The 16,811-nt window shown below is 46.0% G+C and overlaps 1 protein-coding gene across 1 annotated transcript in view; it reads left to right on the top strand.

The window, feature by feature from the left end:
• LOC138633757 (piezo-type mechanosensitive ion channel component 2-like) overlaps positions 1 to 16,600 on the top strand; it is a 34,633-nt gene extending 18,033 nt beyond the window's left edge. Inside the window, exons 18-55 of the mRNA XM_069720171.1 lie at positions 447 to 604; positions 707 to 883; positions 962 to 1,075; positions 1,770 to 1,970; positions 2,052 to 2,256; positions 2,479 to 2,580; positions 2,929 to 3,106; positions 3,190 to 3,276; positions 4,043 to 4,199; positions 4,697 to 4,793; positions 4,968 to 5,133; positions 5,934 to 6,023; positions 6,320 to 6,408; positions 6,491 to 6,556; positions 6,659 to 6,780; positions 7,643 to 7,763; positions 7,877 to 7,942; positions 8,168 to 8,334; positions 8,479 to 8,993; positions 10,086 to 10,391; positions 10,467 to 10,568; positions 11,138 to 11,294; positions 11,405 to 11,587; positions 11,670 to 11,850; positions 12,420 to 12,519; positions 12,601 to 12,748; positions 12,838 to 12,925; positions 13,017 to 13,143; positions 13,338 to 13,496; positions 13,748 to 13,895; positions 14,004 to 14,192; positions 14,376 to 14,468; positions 14,546 to 14,712; positions 14,909 to 15,025; positions 15,275 to 15,354; positions 15,447 to 15,660; positions 15,764 to 15,905; positions 16,075 to 16,600. Of these exons, the coding sequence (XP_069576272.1) occupies positions 447 to 604; positions 707 to 883; positions 962 to 1,075; positions 1,770 to 1,970; positions 2,052 to 2,256; positions 2,479 to 2,580; positions 2,929 to 3,106; positions 3,190 to 3,276; positions 4,043 to 4,199; positions 4,697 to 4,793; positions 4,968 to 5,133; positions 5,934 to 6,023; positions 6,320 to 6,408; positions 6,491 to 6,556; positions 6,659 to 6,780; positions 7,643 to 7,763; positions 7,877 to 7,942; positions 8,168 to 8,334; positions 8,479 to 8,993; positions 10,086 to 10,391; positions 10,467 to 10,568; positions 11,138 to 11,294; positions 11,405 to 11,587; positions 11,670 to 11,850; positions 12,420 to 12,519; positions 12,601 to 12,748; positions 12,838 to 12,925; positions 13,017 to 13,143; positions 13,338 to 13,496; positions 13,748 to 13,895; positions 14,004 to 14,192; positions 14,376 to 14,468; positions 14,546 to 14,712; positions 14,909 to 15,025; positions 15,275 to 15,354; positions 15,447 to 15,660; positions 15,764 to 15,905; positions 16,075 to 16,176 (5,681 nt within the window). The 3' untranslated portion in view covers positions 16,177 to 16,600. The remainder of the gene's footprint in view (positions 1 to 446; positions 605 to 706; positions 884 to 961; positions 1,076 to 1,769; positions 1,971 to 2,051; positions 2,257 to 2,478; positions 2,581 to 2,928; positions 3,107 to 3,189; positions 3,277 to 4,042; positions 4,200 to 4,696; positions 4,794 to 4,967; positions 5,134 to 5,933; positions 6,024 to 6,319; positions 6,409 to 6,490; positions 6,557 to 6,658; positions 6,781 to 7,642; positions 7,764 to 7,876; positions 7,943 to 8,167; positions 8,335 to 8,478; positions 8,994 to 10,085; positions 10,392 to 10,466; positions 10,569 to 11,137; positions 11,295 to 11,404; positions 11,588 to 11,669; positions 11,851 to 12,419; positions 12,520 to 12,600; positions 12,749 to 12,837; positions 12,926 to 13,016; positions 13,144 to 13,337; positions 13,497 to 13,747; positions 13,896 to 14,003; positions 14,193 to 14,375; positions 14,469 to 14,545; positions 14,713 to 14,908; positions 15,026 to 15,274; positions 15,355 to 15,446; positions 15,661 to 15,763; positions 15,906 to 16,074) is intronic.
• Positions 16,601 to 16,811: the final 211 nt, after the last annotated feature.

Below are 16,811 nucleotides of genomic sequence, written 5' to 3'. Positions count from 1 at the left end.
CACTGCTTAGCTTTGGCGATCAGCTGAGATTGGGAGCACCGACTGATCGCACGGAGCGGGAGTGGGAGTGGGCGACTGGCAGAAAACAATAACAAACAGACCGGGGAATGACAGAAAACATGAGGAGAGGTGATTGGGGACAAAACAGAGGAGCAAACAGTAGGAGCAGACAGGAATCCTGACACAAAATAAACATTGTATTTGTATCGTGCTGCGTTCAGGAACAGCTACAGAAGTGAAAACAGCTCGGTGGTTACTCTCTTTCTGCTGATGGAGACTGTTGAGGCTGAAAAGTTTCACACTCACTTGGTGGACCAGTATGAGTTCACCATCCTGTACCCATAATGCACTGCATGTTTCCATAGTGACAGAGTGAACACACTGATGCACTGATACCAGTGAGTGTTAATACACTATCAGAGAGCACTCTGGTTTCTGCTCCTCAGTGCTCATCTCCTGGAAGTTGGTGGTGGACCGTCTCTCTGTGTTGTTCCTGCGCCTCCTCCTCTCCCTGCAGCGCCTGCAGTGCCTCCTCTGGTGGCTCTTGGAACTGCACATTGTCAAAATCGTCTCCTCTTACATCATCTGGGTCTCTGTGAAGGAGGTCAGACCTGTCTGTCTGTAACCTGTCTGTCTGTCTGTCTATAATCTGTCTGTGTGAAAGTCTTTATGCAGGTGCTTGTTTAACCTGTCTCTCTCTCTGCAGGTGTGTGTGTTTAACCTACTGTTCGTGCTCTGTGTGGGTGTGGCTTTGCCGTGCAGGAAGTGGCGCCCCCTGCTGTCAGGAGTATGTACAGTGTGGACCTGTGTGGTGGCCGTCTGCAAGATGTTGTACCAACTCAATGTCGTCCAGCCAATCAGATACTCCTCCAACTGCACCATGGTAACCATGGCATCACCAGCATACCTGTCTGTCTCTGTGTAACCTGTCTTTCTGACCTGAGTGTCTGTCTTTCTGTAGCCAGGGAACTCCAGTATCGACCTGTCTCGCTCTGTTTTGTACTCTGCCCCTGTTGACCCCGCCCAGTGGGTGGGGCTTCACAAAACAGATGGAAAACTGCTGGACTACCTGAGGGTGAGGAGTGACATCACAACCCATCATAGCAAAAACAATAATAATCCTCTGAGAATCACAACATGGGGGAGAGGCTTGTGCATCTCTGCACTGCTAGGAATTGGGTTGTCATGGCAACAGACACCATTAGTCTTTCAGCAGAGGAGGGGCCTGACAGAGAGTTAGGGTTAACCCCCTAATGAAACTAGGGCCAATCAGGTTGATGAATGGATGATGGATGATGGATGGATGACGGATGGATGACAGATGATCGATGGATGGATGACGGATGGATGACAGATGATGGATGATGGATGATGGATGATGGCTGGATGACGGATGATGGATGGATGACGGATGATGGATGGATGATGGATGATGGATGGATGATGGAGGGATAATGGATGGATGACGGATGATGGATGGATGACGGATGATGGATGGATGATTGATGGATGATTGATGGATGGATGACGGATGGATGACATATGATGGATGAATGTTGGATGGATGAAAGATGATCGATGGATGATGGATGATGGATGGATGACAGATGATGGAGGGATGATGGATGGATGATGGATGGATGACAGATGATGGAGGGATGATGGATGGATGACGGATGGATGACGGATGGATGGCGGCTGGATGATGGATGGATGCTGTAGCAGTATTAGTTTGAATGAATTAGCATCATGCTAACCTGTCTCAACAGTACAACCTGATGATGTTAGCGCTGTTAGCCTTCGAAGTGACCATTTACCGACACCAGGAACTCTACCGCCTCCGCTGTAACAAAGTCCCGCCCCCCACCAGGACGCTCTTTGATGACATCACAAGACGTCACCTGGACAATGGTGTGCTGAGCTGTGTTAAATACTTCCTTAACTACTTCTTCTACAAGTTTGGACTAGAGGTGAGACGCACACATGTTGGCATAGCAACAGGCTAACCTGTTCTTGTTTAAAAACATCCCACCTGTCTGTCTCCGCCTCAGACCTGCTTCCTGTTGGCCGTGAACGTGATTGGTCAGCGGATGGATTTGTTTGCCGTTGGCCATGCCATTGGCCTCATCACTGTCTTATCATGTCGTAGCAGGAAGTGCATCACCTCAGTGTGGCCGAGGTACTGCTACTTCCTGTCGGGCCTGCTGTGCTTCCAGTACCTGCTGTGCATTGGGTTCCCTCCTGCTGCCTGTAAAGGTACAGATCCGCCTGAAGTCAACGTGTTGGGATTATTTACCCCAAGTAAAGTTTGAAAACACCAACATACAAGCTTTTATTCTGAAAAGATTAAAGTCATTTGTTTTTTTCTGGTGAAATTCATGAAAACGTTTTTAACAAATTCTGATAACTTCTTGAGGAGTCTGAGGAATTTCCTGAAGAATGTTTTCACAACAGGAAGTGTGTGTTTGTGTATTTCAGATTATCCCTGGAGACCTCAGTCCTCCAACATGGACTCCAACGTGGTGAAGTGGCTCTTCCTGCCCGATCACCTGACACCACCAAACCCACTCTTTCTCCTCTGTAAGACCATCATCATCATCGTCAGGTTCAGCGATTCATATTTTATTTGAGCTGCTGACTCTCAGGATTGTGAAGACACGACTTCATGGAATTAAATTAACAAACTGAAAAACAAAGATTCTTATTTAAGTCTCAAGTTTAACTCGATACAGAAAATGTTGAATCGGAGTTTCTTTTTTTCAAAAACAAAAACAAAAAAACACAAATAAACATTTAACTTTAAATTTACAATGTTGTTTAAAACTTCAAAATTCTGATTTGACTTGAAAACCAGATGTTAAACCTGAGACTACAAACACACGTGTAGTTTCTTTTACATTTCTCTTTCTGGGTGTCCGGACCTTTCAGACGACTTCCTGCTCCTCCTTGGGGCGTCACTGCAGTTGCAGGTGTTTGAGGAGGAGCTTCAGCCGTCAGTTCAGACGCTCGCTGGAGACAACAGCGAGATGGACGAAGACCACGGACTCATCTGTGATCCAATCAGACGACTCCATCTCAACACGGTGCCTGACTTCATGCTGTGCAGGTAAACCCCACCCACCGGGCCACCTGCTCACCTGCTCACCTTGCTCACCTGCTCACCTGTCTCTCTGCTGTCTGTGTGTTCAGGTCTTACCTTGACATGATGAAGGTTATCATCTTCAGCTACATGTTCTGGTTTGTCCTCACCATCATCTTCATCACTGGGACCACCAGGTGAGGGGGTGGCGCTACAGGCCGGTGTCCAGAGTCTTTATCAGACAAGTCAAACAGACCCACAGTCTGAATTTTACCAAAGACAATGTCTCTAAACCTGAAAAGATGAAATCAGAAGATTCAACGAACTAAAAGAAATCTGTTTCAGATCGAGGTCCTGGATTAAACCTGAATAAAGTCCTGATTCAACTAAAAACTTTCTCATCAAAATAGATAAAAATAGAGATAAAAGTTTCAACAAAACTGTTAAAAACTTAAATGTCCAATATTCATAACAAGATCATTTAGAAAATATATGAAATATATTTTAAAATTATAATCTCAGATTACAAATTTGTTAAAAATGTTTTATTAATCCTACATTCAAAATTCAAACCAGAAATAATTGTTAAAATAAAATCTAAATGTGAATTTAATTTCTGAACAAATATTGAATTTCCATGTATGTAATTATGTACATAGGAGGACAAAACATTAAATATATGTGGAAACAAAATGTGAAACCTGTAAAACATATTAACATGTATGCTCACAACATATAATACCAAATAAATATCCATTATATAAATAGTTTTATTAAATGTCTGTGTTACATGCATGTTAAAACCTCTGTCCTCAGGTGGTGGTATGTAATATAAGCATATTAAGTATATGTTAACATCTCTTTAAATATAGAGGCATATTATATGTTTCCATATAATAAACCTGACTGTGTGACAAACTGAAACAGGACATTGAAGCTGATCATGTTATTGATCTGCTCCAGGATCAGTATCTTCTGTATGGGTTACCTGGTGGCCTGTTTCTACTTCCTGTTGGTGGGCGGAGACCTGCTGCTCAAACCAGTGAAATCCATCCTGCTGTACTGGGACTGTCTGATTGGCTACAATGTGTTCGTCATCACCATGAAGAATATTCTGTCGGTGAGACTATTTATCATCATCATTAATTATATTATTATCACCATCATCGCCATTATTATCATCATCATCATCATCATCATTATTATTATTATTAACACCATCATTATCATCATTATTATCACCATCATTACACATCAAAATCACCATCATTATCATCACCATTATCATCATTATTATCACCATCATCGTCATCACCATCGTCATCACCATCACCATCATCATTATCACCACCATTATCATCACCATCATCATCACCATTATCATCATCATCACCATTATCATCATCACCATCACCATCATCACCACCACCACCATTACCATCACCATTACTGTCATCATCACCATTATCATCATCATCATCACCATCATAATCACATCATCTTCATTATCATCATCATCATCATCAACATTATCATCATCATCATCAACATTAACATCATTATATATTTACTAAAGTATTTAGTCACACAGCCTGTCTCTCTGTACCTGTCTGTCAGATCCTGGCCTGTGGTTTCATCAAGTCGTTGGTGTTCAATCACTGTTGGTTGATTCAGCTCTTCAGTTTGGCCTGCACCATCAAAGGATACACCAAACGTATGTAACCTGTCTGTCTGTGTGTCTGTATCTCAGTCTGGCTTTCTAACCAGAACAAGTCAGAACGAGTCAGAGCTGGGAGTTAAAACAGAGCAAAGCTGCAGAGGATGGATGAGATGGCCTATTTTTTTGTGTTGTTGTTCAGGTGTTTGTTTACATGTTTATTGTTTACAGCCGAGCAGCAGAGCAGTAAACAGTGTGAGCTGCCAAGTGACGAGGCCGGGATCATCTGGGATGGAGTCTGTTTCTGCTTCTTGTTACTGCAGAGGAGAGTCTTCAGGAGTCACTACTTCCTGTATGTGGTGCTGGACCTGCAGAATACACAACTGCTGGCCTCCAGGTACATACTCAATAACACACTCAATAGCACACACTCATTAACACACTCCTTAACACACTCAATAACACACTCATTAACACACTCAATAACACACACTCCTTAACACACTCAATAGCACACACTCCTTAACACACTCAATAACACACTCATTAACACACTCATTAACACACTCAATAACACACACTCCTTAACACACTCCTTAACACACTCAATAGCACACACTCCTTAACACACTCAATAACACACTCATTAACACACTCAATAACACACACTCCTTAACACACTCCTTAACACACTAAATAACACACTCCTTAACACACTCAATAACACACTCATTAACACACACTCATTGACACACTCAATAACACTCCTTAACACACTCAATAACACACGCTTCTTAACACTCAATAACACACACTCAATAACACACACTCCTTAGCACACTAAATAACACACTCCTTAACACACTCAATAACACACTCCTTAACACACTCAATAACACACTCCTTAACACACTCATTAACACACTCATTAACACACTCAATAACACTCCTTAACACACTCCTTAACACACTCAATAACACACGCTCCTTAACACACTCAATAACACACTCAATAACACACGCTCCTTAACACACTCAATAACACACACTCCTTAACACACTAAATAACACACTCCTTAACACACTCAATAACACACTCAATAACACACACTCCTTAACACACTCATTAACATACAGTCAAGAACACACACTCACACAATTTCACCTGATGTTCATGTGTGTGTGTGTGTGTTCCAGGGGAGCGGAGCTCTTTGAGGCGTCCACGGTAAAAGCCGTCAGAGCAAGACTGGAGGTGGAGAAGACGTCCATGGACCTACTGAAGAGACAGTAAGACGGTCCAGATCATTTCAGTCCAGACCGAGTGTAAACTGTCCTGACCAAGACTAAACCGACCAGACCGAGTGTAAACCGTTCCGACCAAGACTAAACCGACCAGACCGAGTCTAAACCGTTCCGACCAAGACTAAACCGTCCAGACTGAGTGTAAACAGTCAAGACCGAGTCTAAACTCGGACTTGGAGTGTGTTCAAGCATCAGATCTTTTCTTCTTTGATGGTGTCTAGCGGTTGTTGGTGGAAACACCTGTCCTGTTCTGAACCACTTACTGTCTCTGTTGCCCCAAGGATGGAGAGAATTAAATCTCGACAGCAGAAGTTCCGAAAAGGAAAAGAGAAAATGTTGAGTTTGACACAAGACAGCTCCCATACCGATGGTATGTAAACATCTTTTGTCATGGTAACAGACCGAAATCCTTACTTGTCAATCAGTGAATTGATGAGTATATTTTTGTGTAGGTCAGGAAAACCTAAAGGGCCAGCGGCAGAAGGAGTGGTGGAGACCCTGGGTGAACCATGCCTCCAGTGAGTCATGTGACCTCTGACATCATCAGTCTCACCTGTCGGTGGTTGTTATCATGTTCAGATTACTAGCTGGTCTTCAGTTGACTGTCTGCTTGTCTGCAGTGGTGAGGAGTGGTGACTACTACCTGTTCGAGACAGACAGTGAGGAGGAGGAGGAGGAGGAGGACAAGAAAGAGGAAGAGGAGAAGAAGGAGGAGGAGCTTCCTGAGAAATCAGCCTTCCAGGTGAGTGTTTACCTGAACTGCTCTCTGAGCTGCGGTGTTTTCATGTTCCATTTATCTGTTTAGTGCAAACGGAGCAAATTCAGTTGCCGCGGAAACGTCCCGGAGTCAATACTGTACTTTAGTACTTTAACTCAGTACTGTAGTACTTTAACTCAGTACTGTACTGAGGTACTCATACTTCCTCTCTTCTACATTTACCTGCTACAACAGAACTTTACAACATATACAGAGAAACCAACAATTCATACGTAAGCTAGGAAGGAAAACTTTTAACAGAGAACATCTGTTAACAGAACAGGAGGTGGAGAATATCTGTTAACAGAACAGGAGGTGGAGAACATCTGTTAACAGAACAGGAGGTGGAGAATATCTGTTAACAGAACAGGAGGTGGAGAACATCTGTTAACAGAACAGGAGGTGGAGAACATCTGTTAACAGAACCGGAGGTGGAGAATATCTGTTAACAGAACCGGAGGTGGAGAATATCTGTTAACAGAACCGGAGGTGGAGAACATCTGTCAACAGAACCGGAGGTGGAGAACATCTGTTAACAGAATCAGAAACTGAAACAACTAGTTTTAAGTCATTGTTGTGACTATAAATCAAATAGAAATAAAGAAAGTAGAACTAAAACTAAATAGAACTGAAATAGTTCTACTTCAGTAACCAGTGAAGCATTTTAATATTAATATCAATATTCACCGATAAAACTTAATTAACATAAACTGATGATGTCACTGTTTGATTAAAGTCCTGAATCAATCAGACAGAAGAGTTCAGTCATGTGTGATGAGGTCATGTCATAGACTGTATGTGAAGGTTCATGTATGTAAACCGGAGTCATGTTTGTGTTTTCTGTCAGTTCGTCTATCACGCCTGGATCACGGACTCCAGAACCGCCATGAGAGCCCGAAACAACCTTGAGAGGAGGAGGAGGAAGAACTCCTCTGAACAAAGGAACAAGATGGAGGAGAGGAGAGGAGGTGAGGAGGAGGAGGGGGAGGAGGAGCATCTGATATCCTGAACTTGTCTCTCCTGTGTCCTCATATGTTCTTGAACTTAAATGTTGTAAATGTTTCTGATTCCTCTTCATCAGTTGAAGTCCTAGAAATGGAGGAAGACGAGGAGGAGGACGAAGAGGATGAGGAGGAGGAGGGAGCAGGTAGAAGGAGGAGGATGAAGAGGAGGAGGAGGAGGTAGAAGTTGGAAGTAGGAGGAGGATGAAGAAGAGGAGGAGGAAGGAGGAGGTAGGAGGAGGAGGAGGTAGAAGGAGGAGGAGGTAGAAGGAGGAAGAGGTAGGAGGAGGTAGGAGGAGGTAGGAGGTCTGTCTTCACTGTCTCTTTAAAATGTGTCTTTGATTGACGACTGACAGCTGATGTTGTTTCAGACACGGTTCTGCGTCGGTTCTCCAACACGCTGCGCTTCTGTTGGGTTCTGCTGTCGGCTCTGATGGACTCTCTGACTGCCTGGCTCAGCGGCTTGTGTCAGGAACACATCGACATCTCCACCGTCCTCCGCATCGAGCGCTGCATGCTGACGGAGCAAGCCAAGCAGGTAGACCACATTCAGGACCACATTCAGAACCACATTCAGGACCACATTCAGAACCACAATCAGAACCACATTCAGAACCGCATTCAGGACTGCAGGACTCTCCGTGCAGCAGGTGCAGGATCTGACGGATCTGGTGTTTTTCAGGGTCTGGTTCCTAGCAGGGGGGCCATCAATGTTTACTACCAGCAGCAGATGATGAAATCCTCCAGAGAGTCCGGTTTGGACTACACTACCCACGATGCAGAGCAACAGGCCTCAGCAGAGGGAGGAAGGGAGGAAGATGAAGGTTCAGGAGGCAAAACAGCAGAAGAGAAACTAGGACCAGGACCAGCTGAACGTAACACCAAACCAGGACCAGGAACACCTTTAACAGATCCTGCAGACAGTGTTCCAGGAGGACAGTCACCTGAGACAGAACCAGGATCTAGACCAGATTGCCCCCATGAACCAGAGGAGACCCCATGGGTAACAGAGAGTCCAGCTCCAGCACCTGGACCAGGGACACACGGAGACCCCCCAGTGGAAGAAGAAGGTTGCCCAGAATGCCAAGTGGCCAGAATCAGCCAAAGGTCTCGACCCAGACTGTCGAGGATGGCGAGAGTCCGATCTTCGTCGTCTTCATTCTCCTCAGAGGAAGATGGCATCAGCTGGACTCACAGGTTTGTTCACTGAAGACAATTAGTGAAACTTTGTCTGCTTGTTGTCTGGATTGTGTTCCTGTAACTGAAAACGGACAACAAGAGTACCGACCCGAAGGACCGGATCAAACTATACAAATATTCATCTCTACTTCAGTTCTATGTTGATGAACAACCAAAGAATTCTGGTTGTGATTTTAAAGTGATTTAAACAGATCAGTCAGAAGTTAAAGGTCCTGTGAGCCGGTCCGGTCTCATGGTTCTGGTTAAAGAGTTCAGAACAGTTGTGACCCATCAATAGATTTAATCTTTTCATGAAAGCAAAGCATGTAACAGTCTCATTAAGAGTTCAATCAGATCTTATTTGTAAGTTCAAGCTCCATGGAGACGACAGAACGAGGACGTAGAACTAATAATAATAATAATATTAATGATTAATGATACAGGAGGGTCCATCAGGAGTACAGATGGTTCCTGAACGCAGCACGGTGGACAATAAGGTGACGAGGAAGTTTTCCGAGTTATTGATCACCACGTCAGCATGACTGCTGGTACATAAACATTAGTGGTGTCATCATCAACCTGAGTCAGAGAAACATCAGATTCTAGTTTCATCTGTCCCTCGTGGTCCTTCCCTTCCTGCTCGATTCAGTCTGTGTTCTTCTTGCTGTCCACCAAGTTTGCGTCAAGAAGTCACAGGGAGACCAATCCAGTGAGAAGGAGGGGCGGAGCTACGATTGTGTTTGTTGATGGAGACAAACTCGCTGGTTTGTCAACGCGCTGAGCGAAACAACGACATCACAGAAAACCCACCTGGTGTCTCCTGACCTGACGCGACTTCTTTGGTCTCGGACAGTGAAGCTCCGCCCCTATTGAAACATGATGTCATCACGTGTCAACACCTCGCCCGGCTCATCGCTTCATTGCCGTAGACTTTCTGAACATTTCAGTGGTCAAGTTAACGTGGTGATCAATAACTCTGAATACTTCCTGATGAAGGCTGTTGATCCTCCCGCTCTGTGCACCGTGATTGGTTCTTTTTTATTCCAAATAAGAAAACAAAATAAGAATACTTTAGTTTTTCTTTCCTGTTTTGTTTGTGTGTCTGAACAGTGGTGGAGAATCGAACCAACATCTTCCTGTTGACACTCAGCCGGCACGCCTCCTTCCTGCCTCCTCCCCTGTCTCCCCCTCCTCCCTGCTCCTCCCTCCCTCCTACAGCCTCGCTCTGGGCCTGGACCTGCAGGAGGTGGAGGAGGTAAAACTCAGGATGGGGGAGGCGGGGTCAGAATTCAGGAAGCAGCTGCAGGCTCATTCTTCAGAGGAGAGAAGCGACTTCCTGTCTGACTCGGCCTCCACTTCCTGTCCGCTGGCGTCTCACACTCAGGAGCTGACAGCGAGCGAGCTGCTGAGGAACAGGTGAGGGCAGGTGAGTCACAGAGTGGGCCACCTGTCACCTGCGTACACTTCACACTGCGTCCCTCTTTGTTTCAGGACTTTCTATGACAAGGAGTTAGAGGCATCAGAGCGTTTCTACGGCAACCAGCCCCAGCTGCTCCAGATGTGCTATGCCCTCTACAACATCCTCGCAGCCAGGTAAACTGCTGGACAGGTGAGCTGCCACTGAAACTAAACCCTCCAGATCCGCATCCCTCAGAACCACCGAGTCCAAAACCTGCACGTGTTCATTCATTCAAAATCAGATTACAGCGTTCATATGTCACAGGTGTTCATCGTTTTCCCTTTGGCTGCAGTGGTCTCTAATAATAATAACAATGATAATAGTAATAATAATAATACTATTGATGATGATAATAATAATAATGATAATATTAGCAATAATAATAATAACTATATTTTATAAACAGCGTTACTAAGTGCCGCAAACATGATCCATATAGATCAAACAAACACGTCAGTCTGGTGAGCCCTTCGGAGAACAGGAGGAAGCGTCTCTTTACTTCTATCTGGAATTCTTCCCGGGGGTCAGAGGTCATTTGGTTCTCACTCAGGGACAACCAGGACACTGGTTGGAGGTGGAACGTGGATCATCAGGTCCTGTTACAATGAAACTCTACCAATGAAGGTGTTCTAAAGAACCGGGCAGCCAGCTTCATCTGAGTCATGCTTCAGTGCAGGCCTGTGAACTTTGTCTTGTCCCTCAGGTCGGAGACGGTGTGTTACCTGGTCATCGTGTTGAACCACATGGTGTCTGCCAGCTGTCTGACTCTAGTACTTCCTGTTCTGGTGTTTCTCTGGGCGACGCTGTCTGTCCCGCGACCCAGTAAGATGTTCTGGATGACGGCCATCATCTACACGGAGGTCGGCACCACGTGGCGGGTTCACAGAGATTTATTTAATCTGAAACAGCAGGTCTAACTGTCTGTCCACCTGTCTCTCTCTCTCTATCTGTCCACCTGTCTCCCTCTCAGGTCACCATCGTCATCAAGTACTTCTTCCAGTTTGGTTTCTTCCCGTTCAATCAGAAGTTGGAGGTGGACCGGTCCAAACCGTTCCACCCTCCCAACATCCTGGGTGTGGAGAAGAAGGAGGGCTACGTTCTGTATGACCTGCTGCAGCTGCTCGCTCTCTTCTACCATCGATCCATCCTCAAGGTGAAGTACTGATGACATCATCAGAGTCGTACTGAAGGTAAACTCGGACTAACTTCGCCCTCCTCCTCCTCATCCTCCGCAGTGTCACGGACTGTGGGACCAGACCGTGACCGTGGAGACTGACGCCGTCTGTCACCATGAAAACCAAGCCAGCTGCACCCAGGGTGGCTCTTCCATCGATGAGGCGGACCCCGGCAGCACGCTGCGACGGCGAGGCCGGAGACGAATGCGCTCCAGCTCCACCCAGCTGCCCTCTCCTGCAGGTCAAATTGAACACACCTTCATGGCTGCTGATCACAGATTCATTCAATTGATCAGTTTTGATTTAAAAGAAAGTAACGGGACCACAGAGGTTGGTTTATTTTTGATACTGATGCTGGGCTGGTCCAATCAGAGGAGCAGTTACAGAAAAATCACAAACATGTTTCAGAAATACTTCTCCATCTGTCTCCAGCGTCATTCATTCATTTTGTTTAGTCAGAAGTCTGTTGATCAGATCAGAGTGAAGGTCGAACAAACTATACTGTGATGAAGACAATATACTGTGAGTCACAGATGGTTTAAACCCCAGTTTTCCATGGAAATGAATCAGCAGAGTGATGATGAAACGTGCCAGCGGATGAAAACACGGACCTTCATGTGTGATAGTGCCCGAGTCAGTTTCCCTCCACTACTGATGGAGCAGACTGGATGGAAGCAGGTGCTGATGTAACGTCTTTCTGTTGCAGCAGGAGGAAACAGAAGCTGTTCACTGACCTGAGGAGGACAGTGGACCTCTGAACGTGACTGTCTGCAGGTGAAGCTGCTGATGTTTTGTTCTTGGTGTTTCCAGGAAGTGACTTCTCCACGGCTCAGCAGCCCGGCAGGTTCGATCTGCTGCTGCAGAAACTCCGAGAAGTTTCCATCCGAGCCAAAACGTTCTCTGTCAGCAGGTGAACCGCAGCTCACCGTCAAACTGCTGTTCTTCTTGTTAAGGAACAATTTTACCCACAATCCCCCTCTCTGTCTGCCAGGTGTATGTCTCTGTACCGTCCGCTCTGCTACTTCTTCAGAGCTCTCGTCCAACCAGAGTACAGCGCCGTCACAGATGTTTATGTCCTCATGTTCCTCGCCGACACCGTCGATTTCATCATCATCGTCTTTGGCTTCTGGGCCTTCGGAGTAAACTTTGATTTCTTCACCGTGTTGTTCAGTCGGAAACTTCCATCAATCTCTGGACTTCACTCTGTTTTCTTCTGTTCAACTTCCAGAAACACTCAGCAGCTGCTGACATCACTTCCTCCCTCTCAGAAGACCAAGTTCCTGAAGCGTTCCTGGTGATGGTCCTCATCCAGTTTGGTATGTCTACCCCTATCCTGTCTGTCTGTCTGTGTGTGTACCTGTCTGTCTGTTTCTTTACCTGTCTGTCTGTCTGTCTGTCTGTCTGCAGGTACCATGGTGATAGACAGGGCTCTTTATTTAAGGAAGACAGTTTTGGGGAAGTTGATCTTCCAGGTAGTTTTGGTTTTCGGGATTCACTTCTGGATGTTCTTCATTCTGCCAACCGTCACTGAGAGGTAACTCACCTTTACCTGCTGCCTTCCTAACGTGATGGAGGTCATTTTAGTTTGTGTGATGCTGCTATAACTTTTGTTTTCGCAGTGGTTGTTTCTGTTGTAAAAACTGTGCTATCTTCAGCTATGATAAACTTCTGCAGACGGACCACCGCTGTAAATAACGTCTGTCCGTCCGTCTGTACATCCCTCTGCAGGCGTTTCAACCAGAACCTGGTGGCTCAGCTCTGGTACTTTGTCAAGTGTGTTTACTTTGGTCTGTCAGCCTATCAGATTCGATCTGGTTACCCAACACGAGTTTTGGGAAACTTCTTGACAAAGAGCCACAACTACCTCAACCTGTTCCTGTTCCAGGGGTGAGTGCCAGCCGAGCTTAGCACAAAGATTGGAAGCACCGGAAAATGTTAGCCTCGCTCCCTGAAAAGAGAAAAATAACTCTCCAAATGATGTTTGCGCCAAACAGAACTCTGTTTAAAAATGCGCGTTGTCACAACAATGTGTTTTATGGTTGTGAAATCATTTTACGGTCTGTCTGCCCACCTGTCTGTCTGCCTACCTGTCTGTCTGATCACCTGACTGTCTGATCACCGTCTCTGTGCACCTGTAGATTCCGCCTGGTTCCCTTCCTGACTGAGCTGAGGGCGGTGATGGACTGGGTGTGGACCGACACCACGCTGTCTCTTTCTTCATGGATCTGTGTGGAGGACGTTTACGCCCACTGCTTTGTCCTAAAGTGCTGGAGGGAGTCTGAGAAAGTATGAGTCTGTCTGTGGCTACACTTTTATACGTCATTGTGTATTTATTCCTCTATTTGGACTGAGAAGCGAGTATATATTACAGTACTTGTGTGTATTTGTTCTCAGAGGTACCCGCAGCCTCGCGGGCAGAAGAAGAAGCGGGTGGTGAAGTACGGTATGGGCGGTCTGATCGTCCTCTTACTCATCTGTATCGTCTGGTTTCCGCTGCTCTTCATGTCGCTCATCAAATCTGTCGCTGGAGTCGTCAACCGGCCGCTCGACGTCTCTCTGACCATCACACTGGGAGGCTTCCAGGTGAAAACACCTGGACACTCACTCACCTGTACTGATACACACCTGTAGGGATACACACCTGTTTGTTCACAGAAGTAGAAGTGGAAGTCACTGCTGCAGCCGTTGTTATTGTTGACGATATCAGTCTTGAATGTTTTCCACTTGTTTGAATCACGTTGTTGTTGTTGTTGTTGTTGTTGACAGCCAATCTTCACGATGAGCGCGCAGCAGAATCAGCTCCGAGATGTCACTGAGGAAGACTTTAGCCTCTTCATCAGCTCCTATAGCTACACACCTGTATGCTCTCTGCAGTACTATTACACAAAGTTTATAGTAGTACTCCTGGCACTAACATTGTGGCCTGAATTTCCCAGAGTGCCTTGCAATTTCTGGAGGCATACGGTCATGAGGACGTGACGGTGGCGGAGCTTCAAGGCAGCAGTAACTCTCTGTGGACCATCAGTCCCCCCAGCAGGCGGTACCTGAGCCAGGTCCTCAACCTGGACCACTTCCCCCTGACTGTCTCCTGGACTGTGCAGAGGTAGTCTGCTCTCCTGATCAATGACCAATCATCAATCATCATTAGTTAATATTAGAGGCAGTAGTAGGGGAGCAGTAATAGGAGGTATTTGTAGTAACTGTTGTAGTACATTCCCTTCAGCGCTTCAACATATAACAAAATAATCCATAAATCATCCAACAAAAGAAAATATCCTAAAAACGTGTCCTTTTAACAGGAACCTCAGTCTGGGGGCGAAGGCGGAGCTTGCGTCAGGTAAACATGTGACCTACCTGGACGATCAGACTCGCCTGGAGCTGATCTCGCTGCTCAATGGAACCAGGACACTTCCTGTGTGAGTGTCAGGGCGGTACTGTATACACGGGGGCGGGGTTTGTCTGGGAGTGGGGTTATTCACACAGTGTCAGACAGTTCAACAGGTTTGTTTCTGTGTTTGCAGGGATGTTCAGACATTGACAGCAGCTGTAGTCTTATTCATGAGTGATTTTTACACTAAAAGACTACAAACATGTCTGACAGTGCAGCAGACTTCCTGACAGCTCTGCATGTATGAAGCTAAATGTATTTCTGTGTCTGTTGTCAGAGTGATACAGGAAGTGTTTCCGTCTTTCATTCGAGCTCCCAGCGACTCCAACGCTAAACCCATCGAGCAGCTCTACTCAGGTTTGTACCTCATCTTCTGTCAGCACCTGAGGAACCACCTGAGGAACCACCTCATCCAATCACGTTAGGTCTGTCTTCTCTCCTCCAATTAGACAGCCGATACAAGGCCATCCTCCTAGCCCTAGAGCGGTCAACCAATCAGAGCAGAGAGATCCAGGAGTGGTGGATTGTCGACCAACCAGCTGCCAGCCTGGTGCCTTTTGGGGGTGGGGCTTCACTCAGTGAGAGGAGGGAGGCGGGACTTCAGCTGTTTGTGTTCAGTGATAAAGTTAGTCCTCCGAGCCTGGGGTTCCTGGCTGGATACGGGTACATGCTACTTCAAATACTGCAGTAACATGAATGAGTTGCCATCAATGTGTACTAATTAATGCTAGTCATTGTGTTATCCGCCCCCACCCCCTCCCCGTAGGATCATGGGCCTGTATGCCTCGGTGGTTCTGGTCATCGGGAAGTTTGTGCGGGAGTTCTTTAGCGGGATCAGTCACTCCATCATGTTTGAAGAGCTGCCCTGTGTCGACCGCATCCTCAAACTCTGCACCGACATCTTTCTGGTATATACACACACACACACACACACACACACACACACACACACACACACACACACACACAGGTGGGGCGCCTCTGACATGTCATTGGACCACAGCATGAGTCAGCACCTTGTCAGCCAATGAGATTGCTTTTGATGCTGTGATCTGATGTGATGTTTGGTGTTGTCAGGTGAGAGAGACAGGTGAGCTGGAGCTGGAGGAGGAGCTCTACGCCAAACTCATTTTCCTCTATCGATCACCGGAGACTCTCATCAAATGGACGCGACGCTGAACTCCTCGACTGGCACAGCAGTGATTAGAGCCTTCTGTTGACATCATCTGCAGTGACATCATGGACTGTGACATCACCAGCTGACATCACAGCTGTGAACTGAGCACCTTGTTCTGCCAACATTCTTCAAGTGTTCCACAGAGGACGTTCTTCACACTCTCCAGATGTTCTGTGAAGACAGAAGCAACTGATGGTGAAACAGCAACGGTGACGTTAGCGCAACATTCCTGTTTCCTCCTTATTGATCATTTAGGACATCCTGGAAAACCTGGAAGTCTTTTCTGCAGCCTGTCGTTCCTCCATAAGTCCTGGAAGTGAAACAATGAAAGTCCTCATGATATTGACAATGCTCAGCGACTGATCTATAAACAGGAAGTGATGTCATTAATGTCTACTGTTTACACAATAAAAACTGTTGGCTTCACATCTGTGAAGAGTTCTTTATGTGACTGACTGATGTGATTGTCCTTAGGCCCCATTATGCCTGTGGTGATTTTGTCATGAGTTAGGGTTGTGACCGGAGTTTTGGTCATTAGTTATGTAGCCCATGCTTAAAAAGCGATAGCTGGCATGGAAAGGGTTAATACGATGTTCTTTGATTGACACCGTGATGGGCCAATGAAATGATCTGTTGT

Source organism: Brachyistius frenatus, unplaced genomic scaffold (genome assembly GCF_029030835.1).
Source record: "Brachyistius frenatus isolate BFR_SWC_R1_liver_20210118 unplaced genomic scaffold, ASM2903083v1 Contig_236, whole genome shotgun sequence".
Classification (NCBI taxonomy): Eukaryota; Metazoa; Chordata; class Actinopteri; family Embiotocidae; genus Brachyistius; species Brachyistius frenatus.
The sequence above is the reverse complement of the archived record's forward strand: the minus strand, read 5'-3'. Positions and strand labels throughout refer to the sequence as shown.